Below are 14,552 nucleotides of genomic sequence, written 5' to 3' on the forward strand. Positions count from 1 at the left end.
TGTATCACAAAAATATGTACCTAAATAGATTTACTATCAATTCATTTCAGAAAAGGCACACGATCATCTGTTTTGATATTACCAGGGATTTTTTTGCATAACAATGCATTTTCTATCTTAGAACATTGAAATCATGGGCAGTTTGAAAGCATAAAACTTCAGAGTAGTTTGTCAACTTTTGGCTTTACTTAAGATTTATATAGGATGATACTTAGGTGTGATTAAGCTGTTTGTTCTTTAAGAGTATCTTCAACATATTTTTTATTTTCTGGAAGATATTGGAGAGTAAATATAGGGGGAGGAGACCATCTATAGCATGATCACTTATGGGGAATCACAACTACAGTTTTAAAGGTTGCAGGTTTATTTGTTATTTTTTTGAGACATCGTCTCACTCTGTGGCCCAGGCTGAAGTATAGTGGTGTGATCATAGCTCACTGTAACCTCAAATTCTTGGGCTCAAGCTATCCTTCTGCCTCAGCCTCCTGAGCAGCTCGGACTACAGGTGTGAGCCATCACACCAGCTAACTTTTTAACATTTTTGTAGAGACAGGGTCTCACTGTGTTGCCCAGGCTGGTCTCAAACACCTGGCCTCAAGCAGCCCTCCCACCTTAGCCTCCCAAAGTTCTGGGATTATAGAAATGAGCTGCTGCACACAGCAAAGGTTGCAGTTTTAAGGGTTGAAGTAATGAGTGATTTTGAAATTTCCCAGGACAGGTTGTGGTTCCACAACCAAACACAGATTGAAAATACAGTACTTGTGGTATATGGAAACTGCCAAATAAGGAGGGCTAACTATGTATCCTCAGGTTCTGCAGGCTGACTACGGGACTTGAGTATGTATACATTTTGGTATCCACAGTGGTCCTGGAACCAGTTCCCGTGGATACTGAGGAATGACTATATATATCCTTAGATGATGTGGTGAGAATAGCACTTTACTTCTGTTGTCTTCCTCCTGAGTGTTCGTAACCCTTGTCCAGCCATGAGAAAAACTTTAGGCAAACCCAAGTTAAAAGACATTCTGTAACATCACTAACTAGTACCCTCAAAACTGAAGGTTATCAAAAACCAGGGAAGTTTGAGAAACTGTCACCACCAAGGAAACATGATAGCTAAATGTAATGTTACAATATTCTGGGTAGGATGCTGGAATGAAAAAAAAAAAGGACATTAGGGAAAAACTAAGGAAATCTGAATAACTGTGGTCTTTAGTTTAATAATAATATATCAATCTGGGTTCATTGATTGTAACAAATATACCATGCAAATAGGAGATAGTAATAATAAGGGAAACAGTGTACCGGGGTGGGTGGGCATATGGGAGCTGTTTGTACTATATGCTCAATTCTTCTGTAAATCTTAAACTTTGCTAAAAAAAAAATATATTTAAATAAATTTTGAGGTCAGTATCATAGATCTGGGCGTATTGTAGATGAAATAATTGAAGTTTAAAAGGCTAACTCTGAGTTCTGTACTGCAGTGAACGGATGTATGGAGTAAGGCAAAGAAGAATCATGAAGAAGATTGTGGATTTCGTGGGTGAGGGCTTTGATGACCTCTCCTATTCATAGTCCCCCTGCCCATAATGATAGTGGAAAGTTACTGGGAAAAGCCCTGAGAGGAACTTGGCTGGGGAACCTGGGTTTGGGGCTGCCCTGAACTTGCCTGTTTCACTGCACTTCTCAGTTGAAGCCTATAAAGGTGTGTGTTAGTTCTGGCCCCAAACCCAGACCCCAACACTATAAAGAACTCTTTCTCTTAGTGTTTTGGTTATTTTTTCTTTCACCTTGGGTGCAGCTTCCAGTTTAGTCTCACCAGGAACTATGTCATTTCATGCCTTTTGTGGATCCTAACTCTATATTCTCCTTCTATAGGTTTATTACTATTCGGGCTTATCTAGAGTCTGAAACCTTTTGAGTTTCCATTTAATTTCCTTTAGAGTTTTGTTTTGTTTTAACTTTAAAAATTCCCTTGACTTCACCAAATAGTGTTGTGTCATGTGCCTTATTTGCTTAAATTGGCAGTTATTAATGTCAGTATTAAACAAAGGCATATACTTAGTTTTATCCCTGTTTGAATGACTATTAGAGAATAACTAATAGTAACCTGTAATTATTGGGACAAGTGGAATAGTTATTGTGCCATTGTCAGTTTTACAAGGTTATGAAGACGTTAGATTTACTGAAATTTGTCATTATTTGTACAGTATACTATGTTAAAGTTGTGGCATCATATGTTAAGACTATATATACGTTAATTATGTGAGTTAGGCTTTTATCAGTTGATAAAGCTGATATATAAAAAAAGATGTTTTGATGTGAAAATATCCCATAAATAACATTTATCTAAAAGCAGAAAATGACAATAAGAACTATAACAAAACCTTTAGCGTTTGGAATCTAAGAAGACCTAGAGAGATTTGGAAAGAGAAGAATAATTTTAGACTTGCAAGAAGTTTGAAAATAAGCAAATTTTATTGTTGGTTTTTTTTTTATTCATGGATAAATTAGCTAATGGAGAGAGACTGGTTTTTTTTTTTCCATCTTAATTCCTTTTTGAATGAAATTTAGAGATGAAATAAATATTACAATGTTATGTCTGTAACACTTCAAAAAGTATTTATACAAGTTTTACAACTGGAATAACAAAAATGTGTTAAGCACCTTCTCTGTGTGTCAGGCACTGTACATAGTAAACAAAGATATATTAGATGGGCTCCTCGTTATGTATCGACTCATAATTTAGTGGGGAAGATTTTTACTCAACAACTAATATGAAGAAACGGGTAACATGTAGAATCTGCAGCTCTTGGTTGTTGATTGTATGTGAGAAATGAGAAAGAAAATAAGTCAAAGGTGATAAAAATTTTTACTGTCAATGACTGGCAGATGGAAATATCCTAACTCCAGGGAGAAGAGGAGAAACAGGTTGGAGGTGAGAGAGAAAATACCTGTTGAATTTGAAATACCTTTGGGACAAAATGTTGAATATGGCCTAAAGGCAGTTGTAGGTATGGATTTGTAGCTCAAGAGGATGATCATTTAGAGAGATGAAAATATGGAAATGGAGATGAAAATATGGAAATTGGAAACCAGTGTTTGAGATTCTGCAGGGAAGTCAGTAAAGGAGACTGAGAGTGACAAAAGTAGTCATTAATAACAGAAGGGGATTTCATGGGCATGTATATATGTGTAAATGCACATTTTACAACTTGCTTAATTATAGCCAGCATGGTCCCTGCAATGTAAGTTCTGAAGAAATGTGTCATTTTTCTTTTTCCTGAATAGAGTCAATGAATTTGGGGAAGGATTGTATTATACTTTTTGAGAGGAACAGCTCGAATTCTGTTCTCTTTCCTGCCAGCCCCTCTTGCATTTTAGGGTTTTTACTTGCCCACAGCATTCTTGCCTAGTAATTAAAACCTATTTTCAAACTCTTTGAAGTGCTTTCCCAGAATGGCCTTCTGTATGTGCTGATACTGTACTTTTTATTAATTTTCAAGTTCCTTTACTCACATTACATATATGTAATTCTATCTCATGTGAGTTTGGGTTTTTATGAGCATATTCCATAACGTTTAACCATAGTTAACACTTAGGTTAACTTGCCTTCCCCAGACATTTTAGAACTTATAAAAACTTCATTTGAATTGTAATAGCTAAAAGCACCAGGCAGGTGTCAGACACATTTAAAAAGCCCTTGGGAGGACTGAAAAAAACCCAGTAGTGATTAAAGGGGCAAAATTGTAAAAACATAAGGTGTAAATATTATACTTGAGTTTGTGACTGATATGGTGTAAAATAATGAAGCACAGTAAAAGATAAGTCAGGTTTACTTCTCACTAGATTAATAGAACAGCTGGACAAATATTTTCACATGTGTTTATGATATTTTTGTTATTTTGTAAACTTGTATACTTGAAATATTGGCCATGGAATGTTAAAAATAACGCTATTAAAAATAACTCAATTAATGGTACTTATTAATGGCAGTTTTTCTTGATCATTCTTATCAGTGAAGCACATGCTGTCTAAGAGGTAAAATATGTGGCAAGACTAACATACATTTTTTTAAAGTAACATAACTTGCGAGCAAATATGGGACTCAGACTATACTATATATACCTTAGTTAGATATAAATGGTCTCTTGTTTATAATGGGTACTAATAAAATTCTTATTTTCCAATTAGCCTATGCTACCATCTATTAAGAAAGAATTAGGCTTCACCATTGCCACCTGATCTGCTCACCAGAAATACATTTGAATTTGAATTGCTAATACTGTGTAAAATCTTGTGTTTTAAATTTTAAAAATTATTTTTAGCAGCCAGCTTTGTCTAGCCCCAAATTAACTTTCATCTAAAATCTTGAGACATTTCATGTCTCTTTTAAGGACTTAGAGAGAACAGGACATCATAATTTTTAGAAAGAGTACTGGTTTGGAAACCACAATTCTACATTCTTATTATTTCTGCCATTTAACTTGCTCTAGGACTTTTGGCATATTACTCACCTTCTTTGTACTTTGCCTCAGTTTTAGGTGAGTAGGTTAGACTAAGTGACTCCTAAAGCCCTTCTGCTAATAATATTCTATGAGTAGTCATAGTACTTGTACTTTAATCTGTTGGGTATCTTTTGTGCAGATGGTGGCCAAATACTTGGGGCAGTTTCCCTGTCAAGTGTAACAGTTAAAAGACTTGTATCCCAGTTCTGCCATTTGCTAAGCTGTGTGACTTTGGAAAAATTACTTCACCTCTTTGCACTTAATATTTTTTTCTGTAAAATTGTAGTAACAGTATACAACTCAGAAAACTGTTGCACAGCAGTAAAAGGGATAAGACGTAGTAAGCATATAGAAAGATTCCACAAAATTAGTACATGCTGATTGCTGCTCTCTTCATTTTTAAGAAATTGATGTATGTTTGACCTCAAATGGAGCAAAAAATATGGCATCACAGCTTATGATTCCTTAAGTTTTCTGTTAGTAGTAAAGTGTAATATTTATCTTTGAAACTGAATATAGACTTTTTAATTCTTTGTACCAAAATATGGTGATTTTTGGCAACTTAAACTTCAAGCTGAAAATAACCTCCCTTGGTAATGAAATTGCTCTGACTTCTCATAAAACTCGAGACCAATGCAACATGAGTTCAGCTACTTGGGTTGCATTTTGCAGGCCATCCAGGTAAGATTCATCAGTACATAGTTCTGTAGAAAGTCATATTTTCTAGGGACCCTGCAGTCTTTTCATTATGCCTTATTAGTAACACTTGACTTGAATTATTGCAATGCATATTTTCTTCACAGTGCCAGATTTTCAAGTTAGAGTTTCAAATGTCTTAAATTTTTTTCTTTCTGTTTTGTTTTGTTTTGGAGGAAAAAGCATGGTTTCATTCTTATCAACACGTCCTGTAGTCCATCTTTCTGTGGTAGTGGAGTGACCCTTCAATCAGTTGAAGCTTTATACTATGTTTTCACATTTTCAAACAAAATATCAAGAATGTTTACCTCTATGTTGGATATTTATTAATAACCCATATTAATCTTTCTATTGATACTGAGATATTGACATTGTACTCAGCAGAGAAAAAATTCATGAAATGACCATAATCTTGTACTTTCTAACATTGAAGACTAGGTTGTCTTTGTCATTTACAGAGAACAACAACCATTTTTCCAGGGTCTCTAACCTCTTTCCTTCAGTTAAGCCAGATAATTAAAAAGCAGTGTATATACATTGAGTTATATTGCCTGAATAAAGAAATCTCTTCGCTGGATTATTATTTTATGCCATATCCTTGACTTTTGCAGACAATTGCTGTAAGAACAACAGCAATAATGTATAGTTGGCATGATGGTAATTGCAATAAAAACAGTGACCCCATCAATTTCCTTTCTGATTATTGTCAGGCCACAGTTTGCCTCGACAGTTGCTCTAAACTGAGTAAAATCTGCATCAAAATTTGTTACTACCCCTAACCCCTCAACAAAAACACACTTTGCTGTTTATCTAAAGCTTGTTTTATTGGGTGAACCCTGATCTTTGTTTTAGTGTTCACTTTCTTAATTCCTTGTCCACAGTCCCCTTTGTGTAAAACTTAATTTACCACATGTAAATGAAAAGTACTAGTTTTGTTTATTTGACTTTATATTATGTTATGAATAGGCATTTCTTGCTTTGTACTATAATCATTTGCACTGTAGTACAAAGCAAGAAATGCCTGTAGAACTATTAATATTTGCTTTATATATTTGGGTGCTCCACTGTTGGGTGCATGTTTTTAGTTTTGTTACATCTTCTCGCTACTTTGACCTTTTATAAATCATTATATAATGACTTTCTTTGTCTCTTTTTACAAGTTATGACTTAAAGTCTGTTTTATCTGATATAAATATAGCTACTCCTGCTAGTTTTTGGTTTCCATTTGCATGGAATATCATTTTCCATTCCTTCACTGTTAGTCTATATGTGCTCTTATAGGTGAAGTGAGTTTCTTCTAGGCATCATATCATAGTTGAGTCTTTTTTTTTTTTTTTTTTTTGAGATGGAGTCTCACTCTGTTGCCCAGACCGGAGTGCAGTGGCACACTCTCGGCTCACTGCAACCTGCACCTCTTGGTTTTAAGAGATTCTTCTGCCTCAGCTTGCTGAGTAACTAGGATTACAGGCACCTGTCACCCTGCCTGGCTAATTGTTTTAGTAAAGATGGGGTTTCACCAAGTTGGTCAGGCTGGTCTCGAACTCTTGACCTAGTGATCCACCTGTCTCAGCCTCTCAAAGTGCTGGAATTACAGGTGTGAGGGTCTTGTTTTTTAATCCATTCAGCCACTCTTGGTCTTTTAAGTAGAGAAGTTAGTTTATTTACATTCAATTTTAATATTGATAGGCAATGCCTTACTTTGACCATTTTGATACTTTTTTTTGGTATTATGTAACTCTTCTTTTTGTTTCCTTCTTTCTTACTGTCTTCTTTTGTAGCTGAGTGATTTTTCTCTGGTAGCATGTTTTAATTTGTCCTTTTTTATTTTTAGTGTATATATTACAGTATTTAGTTTTGTAATTTCCTTGAGTCTTACAAAAATATTAACTCTTTCAAACTGGTACCAACTTAACTTTGATTACAAGATAAGAAACAAATTAAAACAAAAATTTGTACATCTTAACTTCCTCTCCTCCAACATTTTGAATTTTTGATTTTACAACTTGCCTTTTTTATATCGTCTCTTAACAAATTGTGCTTGTAATTATTTTTGATAGTTTTGTATTTTCTTTTTACTAAAGATATAAATGATTTAAGAACCATGATTATCGTATTAGTATAACAACAATGTTCTTTTCTTTTGGTTTGAAGAACTCTGATTAGCCTTTTTTATAGGACAGGTCTAGTAGCGATACATTTCCTCAGCTTTTTTTTTTTTTTGCCTGGGAAAGTCTTTATCTTGTTTCTGAAGGATAGTTTTGCTGGGTACACTATTCTTCGTTAAGTTTTTAATTTTCTTTCAGCACTCTGAAGCATTTCACTCCCTCCAACCCTAAGGTTCCCACTGAAAATTCTGCTGCCAGGTATATTGGATCTTCCTTACACGTTATTTGTTTCTTTTCCTTTTCTGCTTTCAGGATCCTTTATCTTTGATCTGTGTGAGTTTAATTATAAATCTTGGGTTGTTTTTTATTTTGAAGAGGGGAGGTTGAGCCTGGTTGGTGACCTTTAACCTTCATGTATGTGGATATTTATATCTTTTCAAGCCTTGGAAAGTTTTTTGTTTTTCTTTGAATAAGCTTTCTACCCCTTTGTCTTTCTCAGTTTTTTCTTTAACTTCAATAACCTGAATATTTGTTCTTTTGATGATGTCTCATAGCTCCCATAAACTGTTCATTTCTTTTCATTCTTTTTGCTTTTTTCTCTGTGTTTTCAAATAGTTGGGCTTCAAGCTCACTGATTCTTTCTTCCTTTTGATCAGTCCTGCTGTTGATATTCTCTATTCCATTTTTCGTTTTGCTCATTGTATTTTCTAGCTCCAGAATTTTTGTTTGGTTTTGTTTATGATTTCAGTATCTCTGTTAAATTTCCCTGATACATTTCTGAATTGATTCTCTCTGTTTTCTTGAAGTCCATTGAGCTTTCTTAAAACAAGTGTTTTGAATTCCTTGTCTAAAAGATCACATATCTCTATAACTTAAAGGTTGGCCTCTGGTGCCTCATGTCCATTTGTTGAGATCTTATTACCCAGAATCTTCTTGATGCTTGTGAAATTGCAGGCTGTCTGTGCATTGAGGGATTATGTATTTAGTTTAGTCTTCACAGTCTTCCTTTGTCTGTGCCTGTCCTTCTTTAGAGACCTTCCAAGGAATCTAAGCCAACTGAGTATTGTGTTTCCTGAGCCTGTGACCACTTCAGCTATCTAAACACTAGGAGACTGTATTAGGGTTCTCCAGAGGGACAGAACTAATAGGATTATGTGTATATGAAAAGGAGTTTTTTAAGGAGAATTGACTCATATGATCACAAGGTGATATGAGTCAAAAAATTTGCCATCTATAAGCTGAGGAGCAATGAAGCCAGGAGTGGCTCAGTTCAAGTCCCAAAGCCTCTAAGTTAGGGAAGCTGACAGTATATCCTTCAGTCAGTGGCTGAAGGCCTGAGAGCCAATGGCAAACTGCTGGTGTAGGTCCAAGACTCTAAAGGGCGAAGAATCTGGAGTTTGATATTCAAGGGCAGGAAGCATCCCGCATAAGAAAGATGAAAGCCAGAAGACTCAGCAAGCTGGCTTATTTCATCTTCTTCCGCCTGCTTTTTCTAGCCACACTGGCAGCAGATTGGATAGTACCCACCCACATTGAGGGTGGGGCTTTGTCTCAGTCCACTGACCCAAGTGCTAATCTCCTCCAGCAACATCCTCACAGACACAACCAGAAATAATATGTCGCATCCTTCAGTTCAGTCAAGTTGACATTTAATATTTACCATCACAGAGACTCTCTGAGCGCAGGCTTGCCACAAATCTCACAGGGTCTCTTTAGTTGATATGGCTTTCTGGCCCAGATGGACCTGGAGTAGACCCAAGGCAGATACTTGGGCTGCATGGAAATGCTGGCCAGGGATCTGAGTCCGGAAGACTATCCCAGTCGCCCAGATGAGTATGCCTTTCAGCATATTTCTGCATAGGCAGGATGGCCTGCTAACTTCAGTGAGAAGGCCTAGAGTTGAGCCTGGGCTGCTTTGGGATCTGCTGTGTGAAGGAGGCTGGCCCCGACTTATTTGCTCAGATCAGCATGCATCACTCAGCTGGTCACTGCAAAAGTGCTTGACTGTAACAGTGGGGGCTGGTACTGAGACGGGGCTCCCTTGGAATCTGCAGTGGGATGGAGGTTGGTGTTCTTGTCACATTGGCTCAGATGAGCATGTGTCTCCCAGCAGGTCCCTGCATAGATGGGATAGCTCCCAGACTGCCGCAGGAGGGGCTGGAGCTAAGACTGAGCCCCCTTGGACTCTACTGTAGGGACAGATTTGGGAAGCTTGTCTTGCTGGCTCACAGTGGCATGCATCTCCCAGCAGGTCTCAGCACAGATAGGATAGTTCCTCTACTGCACTGGGTGGGGCTGAGACTGGGTCTTCTCAGGGTATGTTGTGGGATAGAGGCTGGTGAGCCTGTCAGGGAGGATCAGAGTCCTGGGCCATGAGATTTGTGTGAATCTCCCCCTGGGTTCTTGTGTAAGCAGCTATGAGCCAGGATCTCAGCTAGGGAGGCCTGGAGCGGTGCCACAGTTCAACGTCCAGGTTCACTACTGAGATGAGTATCAGCGGGCTGATGAGCTTTTCTGCCAAGTCATTAGTATGCATGATTTCTCTGAACTCTTTGGCAGATGATTTTGGTTGCAGGCTCAAAGTCAAATGGGGCTATAGTCAAGCCCCTTGAGGGACAGGGGTACTTCTGGGCTTGAATGCAAAAGCAAGCTTAGCAGAGCAGATCAGCCACTTAGGTGTTAGTGTACCCTCTCTAAGTGGCCCTCCTATGTCTTAGGGTTTCACAGTTATGGATGGATGGATAATTCTTTTTATTGGGGGCATATATGAGCAGGTTACCTTCTGTTTCACCAAGATGTCACTCTATGAACTATATACTTAAGAGAAATTGCTACACTGAATATGTTGAGCATTCTTTTTTTTTATGGATTAAGTCATTATCGTGAACATTAAAAATAGTAACGTTACTTTGGGAGGCCAAGGCGGGCGGATCATGAGGTCAGGAGATCGAGACCATCCTGGCTAATATGGTGAAACCCTGTCTCTACTAAAAGTACAAAAAATTAGCCGGGTGTGGTGGCGGGCAACTGTAGTCCCAGCTACTCGGGAGGCTGAGGCAGGAGAATGGCGTGAACCCGGGAGGCGGAGCTTACAGTGAGCCAAGATCACGCCACTGCACTCCAGTCTGGGCGACAGTGCAAGACTCCGTCTCAAAAAAAAATTGGTAGTGTTAAGTCAAATTTGAATTATTCTGTACCCCACTCTCTCTCATCTTCACATTTTGCTATCCACAACAAATTAATTTAAATTTTTGATTGTTTTTGTGGTTATCTTCTCATTTCCATTGTACTCATTTGTCTTAAACTTGTTCCTCATTATTTTTCCCCTTTACTATTCTAAACATTACTGGTCTCTCAACTTCTCTCAACTCTTAATGTTCCTCCTAACCATCTTTTATACTGTGGCCAGAATCATCTTTCATTAATATCCCTGTTATCACTTAACTTTCATAAAACCCTTTCTATGGCTTACAGGATAAAATCTGAACTCCTGCCTCCCACTTTAAGTAGCTTTATTGATTGCCACAATCTCCCTGCACCCTATGCTTCATGTGTAGTGAATTCTTATATCAGTTCTGTTCAAGTGTATTTGTTGTATGTAATTTAAAAGTCAATGAACTGTGCATAAAGACCTTAAGAGCTCTTCTACAACAAAGTTCATATAGTAACATCTATTTTGGCACATCAGAGATCTTTTTGATTTCTTCCTGGGTCTTGATGTATTTCATATTTTTGAGGGTGTGAATAAATCAACTGAGGACTCACCTGAAATGTTACTTTCAATTCCTTGACTCTAAGGAGTTTCTTCTGTATGTTTTGATGGTACCTGTGCATTGCTCTATCATAGTACTTGTCATACTGTCTGCTAATTTTCCTTGTAATATGGTGTTTTATATGAAGCCAAATACTGCCCATACCAGTTTGGGATTAGTTAACATTCTGCTAGGGTTTGCCTACGTGTTTCAGTCAGTCAGATTTTTAAAAATTAATATAAATTGTTTAGGAAATACTTAAGTCAGTGTCTGGTTATATCCTAGGAATTGGCTGGACCCGTGAACTGCATGGAATAGAATATGAATCTTGTTCAAAGTAAGGGTGTGTGTATGTGTGTGTGTGCATGCATGCTCGTGCACACACAGTGAGAGGGAGAGAGACACACACACGTCTGTTGTTCTTTGGGATGTATGAGGAACTGTGTCAGAATAGCCAGATGCTGGGAGAAACATCCCCACAGCTGAGGTCATCTATCATTATGGGACAATTTAATTCATAACTTCTTGGGGTGACAGTGTATCCTAAGAAAGTAGTTTTGTATGTGGTAAAGAAAAGTCTACTGTGTTTCTTACAGTATTTGACATTCTGGGTATTTGAGAAATAAGAAAAATATTAAAGTTCAGAAATATTAATGTCAAAAAATGCACATCTCCAGATCTGATAAGTAGACTTGCTTAGAACTAGCCAGTGGTTAGGCCTGGGAATATGTGGATGTTACCTATTTGTTTGTCTTCCAAATGGCTGTTCCATCTTCTGTGCCTAGCACCACATCTGATATAGTGTAAAAATGTGGATAGATTTATAGACAGATGATGAATAAGTTGTTAAAATATTATGATTAGTCACAGCCTTTCCTTTGTATTGATGTGTGGTTTTTGGAACATAGAATGGCTTTCACTTTTAAGGCATAAATAACACACAGAGAAAATAAGCATCCTAAAGGGATTAATAAGCAGATTTTGTTTCTTTTCTCTTTTGTGTATATTTTTTCTACTTCATTGGAAGAAATACACATGATTGCATTTATAAAGACACTGAACAGTTGTTTTCTTTTCATGCAGGGACCTGAATTAATGAATAAATATGTTGGTGAATCTGAAAGAGCAGTTAGAGAGGTAAGAAATTGTGCCTTTAGTGGCACTCAGCACAGGAGAATCACACTTCTGTTCTGTGCAGTTTCCCTTTTGTTTTAGGTAACAGACTTTGGCATTTCCAAAGCCAGATCTTAGTGGTATTTTTTTTTCTTCAGGTGAATATTATTTTATTATTTAAAAATGCAGTTTTGATCATCTGCAATACTTCAGTTTTGTTTTTAAACATCGTATTACCAGCCCTTATTTTTACCAAATAAAGATTTTTTTAAACTATCATTTTTTTCTGATAATAAGAGCCAGCATTTCTGTTAAAATAGTTAATGCTGTTACTAATAGTTAATAATACCTATCATTTATTGAGCTCTTACTGTTTCAGGCATTGTGCCAAATGCTTTGTGTTCTTTTTTAAATTCAATTATTAAAATAACTTTCTGAGGTAGGTGTTTGTTATCATCTCCATTTTATAGATGTAGAAGTGAAGCTAACTGCTGAAAGTCACATAGTTACTAGTAGTGGAGCTGGGATTTTAACTGAAATTTTCTGATTGCTTAGCTGAATTGCCTCCTTCACATCTATATGAATATGTATTGGTAGTCTTGTCTCTTTAAGCACTATTGAAGGGGATACTTTTACATCCATTATAAAGTTCTGAGCATCTATTATAAGGTCTATACAAAGTGACTAGGCTTGTTGACTTGTACCTAATAAATATGGTTCTAAATATAGTTTTAAAACACAAACCAACTACAGAATTTTCTAGTGTTTGCTTATCTTTAGTTAATGTGGCACTCTTTCCCCCAGACCTTCCGAAAAGCAAGAGCAGTGGCGCCTTCCATTATTTTCTTTGATGAATTGGATGCCTTAGCAGTTGAAAGGGGCAGGTAAGTATTTAATAGCACTGCTGTTATATAATAATATGATGTTACATAATAATAGCAATTATGGTATAAATAACATTTCGTATACAACTTTTATCTATGAATACATTTGGCCTAAAACAGTTTTCAGTTTATGTAATTTTTTCCTCTTATACCCATGAAATTATTTCATGTAATCACTGTATAATACTTTTATCCATATTGGATAAAAGCCACTGATACCTGTTTGGGCATTTGAGTTAATTTTTATAGTTTATATCAACAGATTCTTTGAGTATTGTCTATCAAAATTAGGGTTATTGAAAACATACAATCAGAACTGTAAATAAAACTGGATTAATCATAATTCTTGTAGTAGAACAGAATTATAATAAAATATGTTATACAGATTTTAAAATTCTCTGGAATAAACGTTTCCTAAAATAAAATTAAATAGAATATAAATTAGTATTAATAGTTTTGCTCCAGAATCTCAGGCAGTAAAGAGGATTATCTATGATGTCATTTCAAACAAATATATATACACGTGCGCACACACACACACATACATATATCAGAACTATTCATAAGTATATGTTTTTTTCCTCTACAAATGTATAGTGGTCCTTTAATATGTACTAAAAGTGGTTCATATTGGGTAACATAAATTCATGTACTTCGTGCACAGTTTCTTGATGTGTATATTGATTATAAAATTTTTTGCTGATGGTAATTACAGTGAAGGGTGAAGACAACTTACAAGTGTCATTAGTGTGATATGAAACATTGCTGTTATCATCCTTCTTAGTTAGAGCTGCCTCATATGATGAGAGTATAAATTGTCATTAGGAACCTATCATTAGGAGGTAGACTGCTATATTAGTCTGTTTTCATGCTGCTGATAAAGACATACTCGAGACTGGGTAATTTATAAAGAAAAAGAGGTTTAATGGACTCACAGTTCCACGTGGCTAGGAGACCTCATAATCATGGTGGAAGACGAAAGACATCTCTTGGATGGTGACAGGCAAGAGAGAATGAAAGCCAAGTGAAAGGGGAAACCCCTTATAAAACCATCAGGTCAGGCCTCGCGGTGGCTTACACCTGTAATCCCAGCACTTTGGGAGGCCGAGGTGGGCGAATCATTTTGAGGTCAGGAGTTTGAGACTAGCCTGGCCCATATGGTGAAACCCTATCTCTACTAAAAATACAGAAATTAGCCGGGCGTGGTGTTGGGTGCCTGTAATTCCAGCTACTTGGCAGGCTGAGGCAGGAGAATCACTTGAGCCCGGGAGGTGGAGGTTGCGATGAGCTGAGACTGCGCCATTGCACTCCAGCCTGGGCAACAAGAGCGAAACTCCATCTCAAAAAACAAAAGGAGACAAAAAATCAGATCTTGTGAGACTGATTCACTACCACGAAAACAGTATGGGGGATACCGCCCCCATGATTCAGTTATCGCCCACTGGGTCCCTCCCTCAACATGCGGGAATTATGGGAGCTACAATTCAAGATGAG

The 14,552-nt window shown here is 36.9% G+C and overlaps 1 protein-coding gene across 16 annotated transcripts in view; it reads left to right on the top strand.

Moving 5' to 3' along the window:
• Positions 1 to 14,552, top strand: part of AFG2A (AFG2 AAA ATPase homolog A) — a 396,759-nt gene that overhangs the window by 92,599 nt on the left and 289,608 nt on the right. For 14 of the 16 annotated variants that reach the window (XR_012435051.1, XR_012435054.1, XR_012435050.1 and 11 more), the window contains 2 exons: positions 12,145 to 12,198; positions 12,979 to 13,058. Coding sequence is in view for 10 of the 16 variants with exons in the window: in XM_045391842.3 (XP_045247777.2) it covers positions 12,145 to 12,198; positions 12,979 to 13,058 (134 nt within the window). In the remaining 6 variants the exon portion in view is untranslated. Of the gene's footprint in view, positions 1 to 1,484; positions 3,981 to 11,346; positions 11,399 to 12,144; positions 12,199 to 12,978; positions 13,059 to 14,552 lie in introns of those variants that run through there. The other 2 variants (XR_012435053.1, XM_074040407.1) reach the window with 2 other exon arrangements.

Source organism: Macaca fascicularis, chromosome 5 (genome assembly GCF_037993035.2).
Source record: "Macaca fascicularis isolate 582-1 chromosome 5, T2T-MFA8v1.1".
In the NCBI taxonomy this organism is placed as follows: Eukaryota; Metazoa; Chordata; class Mammalia; order Primates; family Cercopithecidae; genus Macaca; species Macaca fascicularis.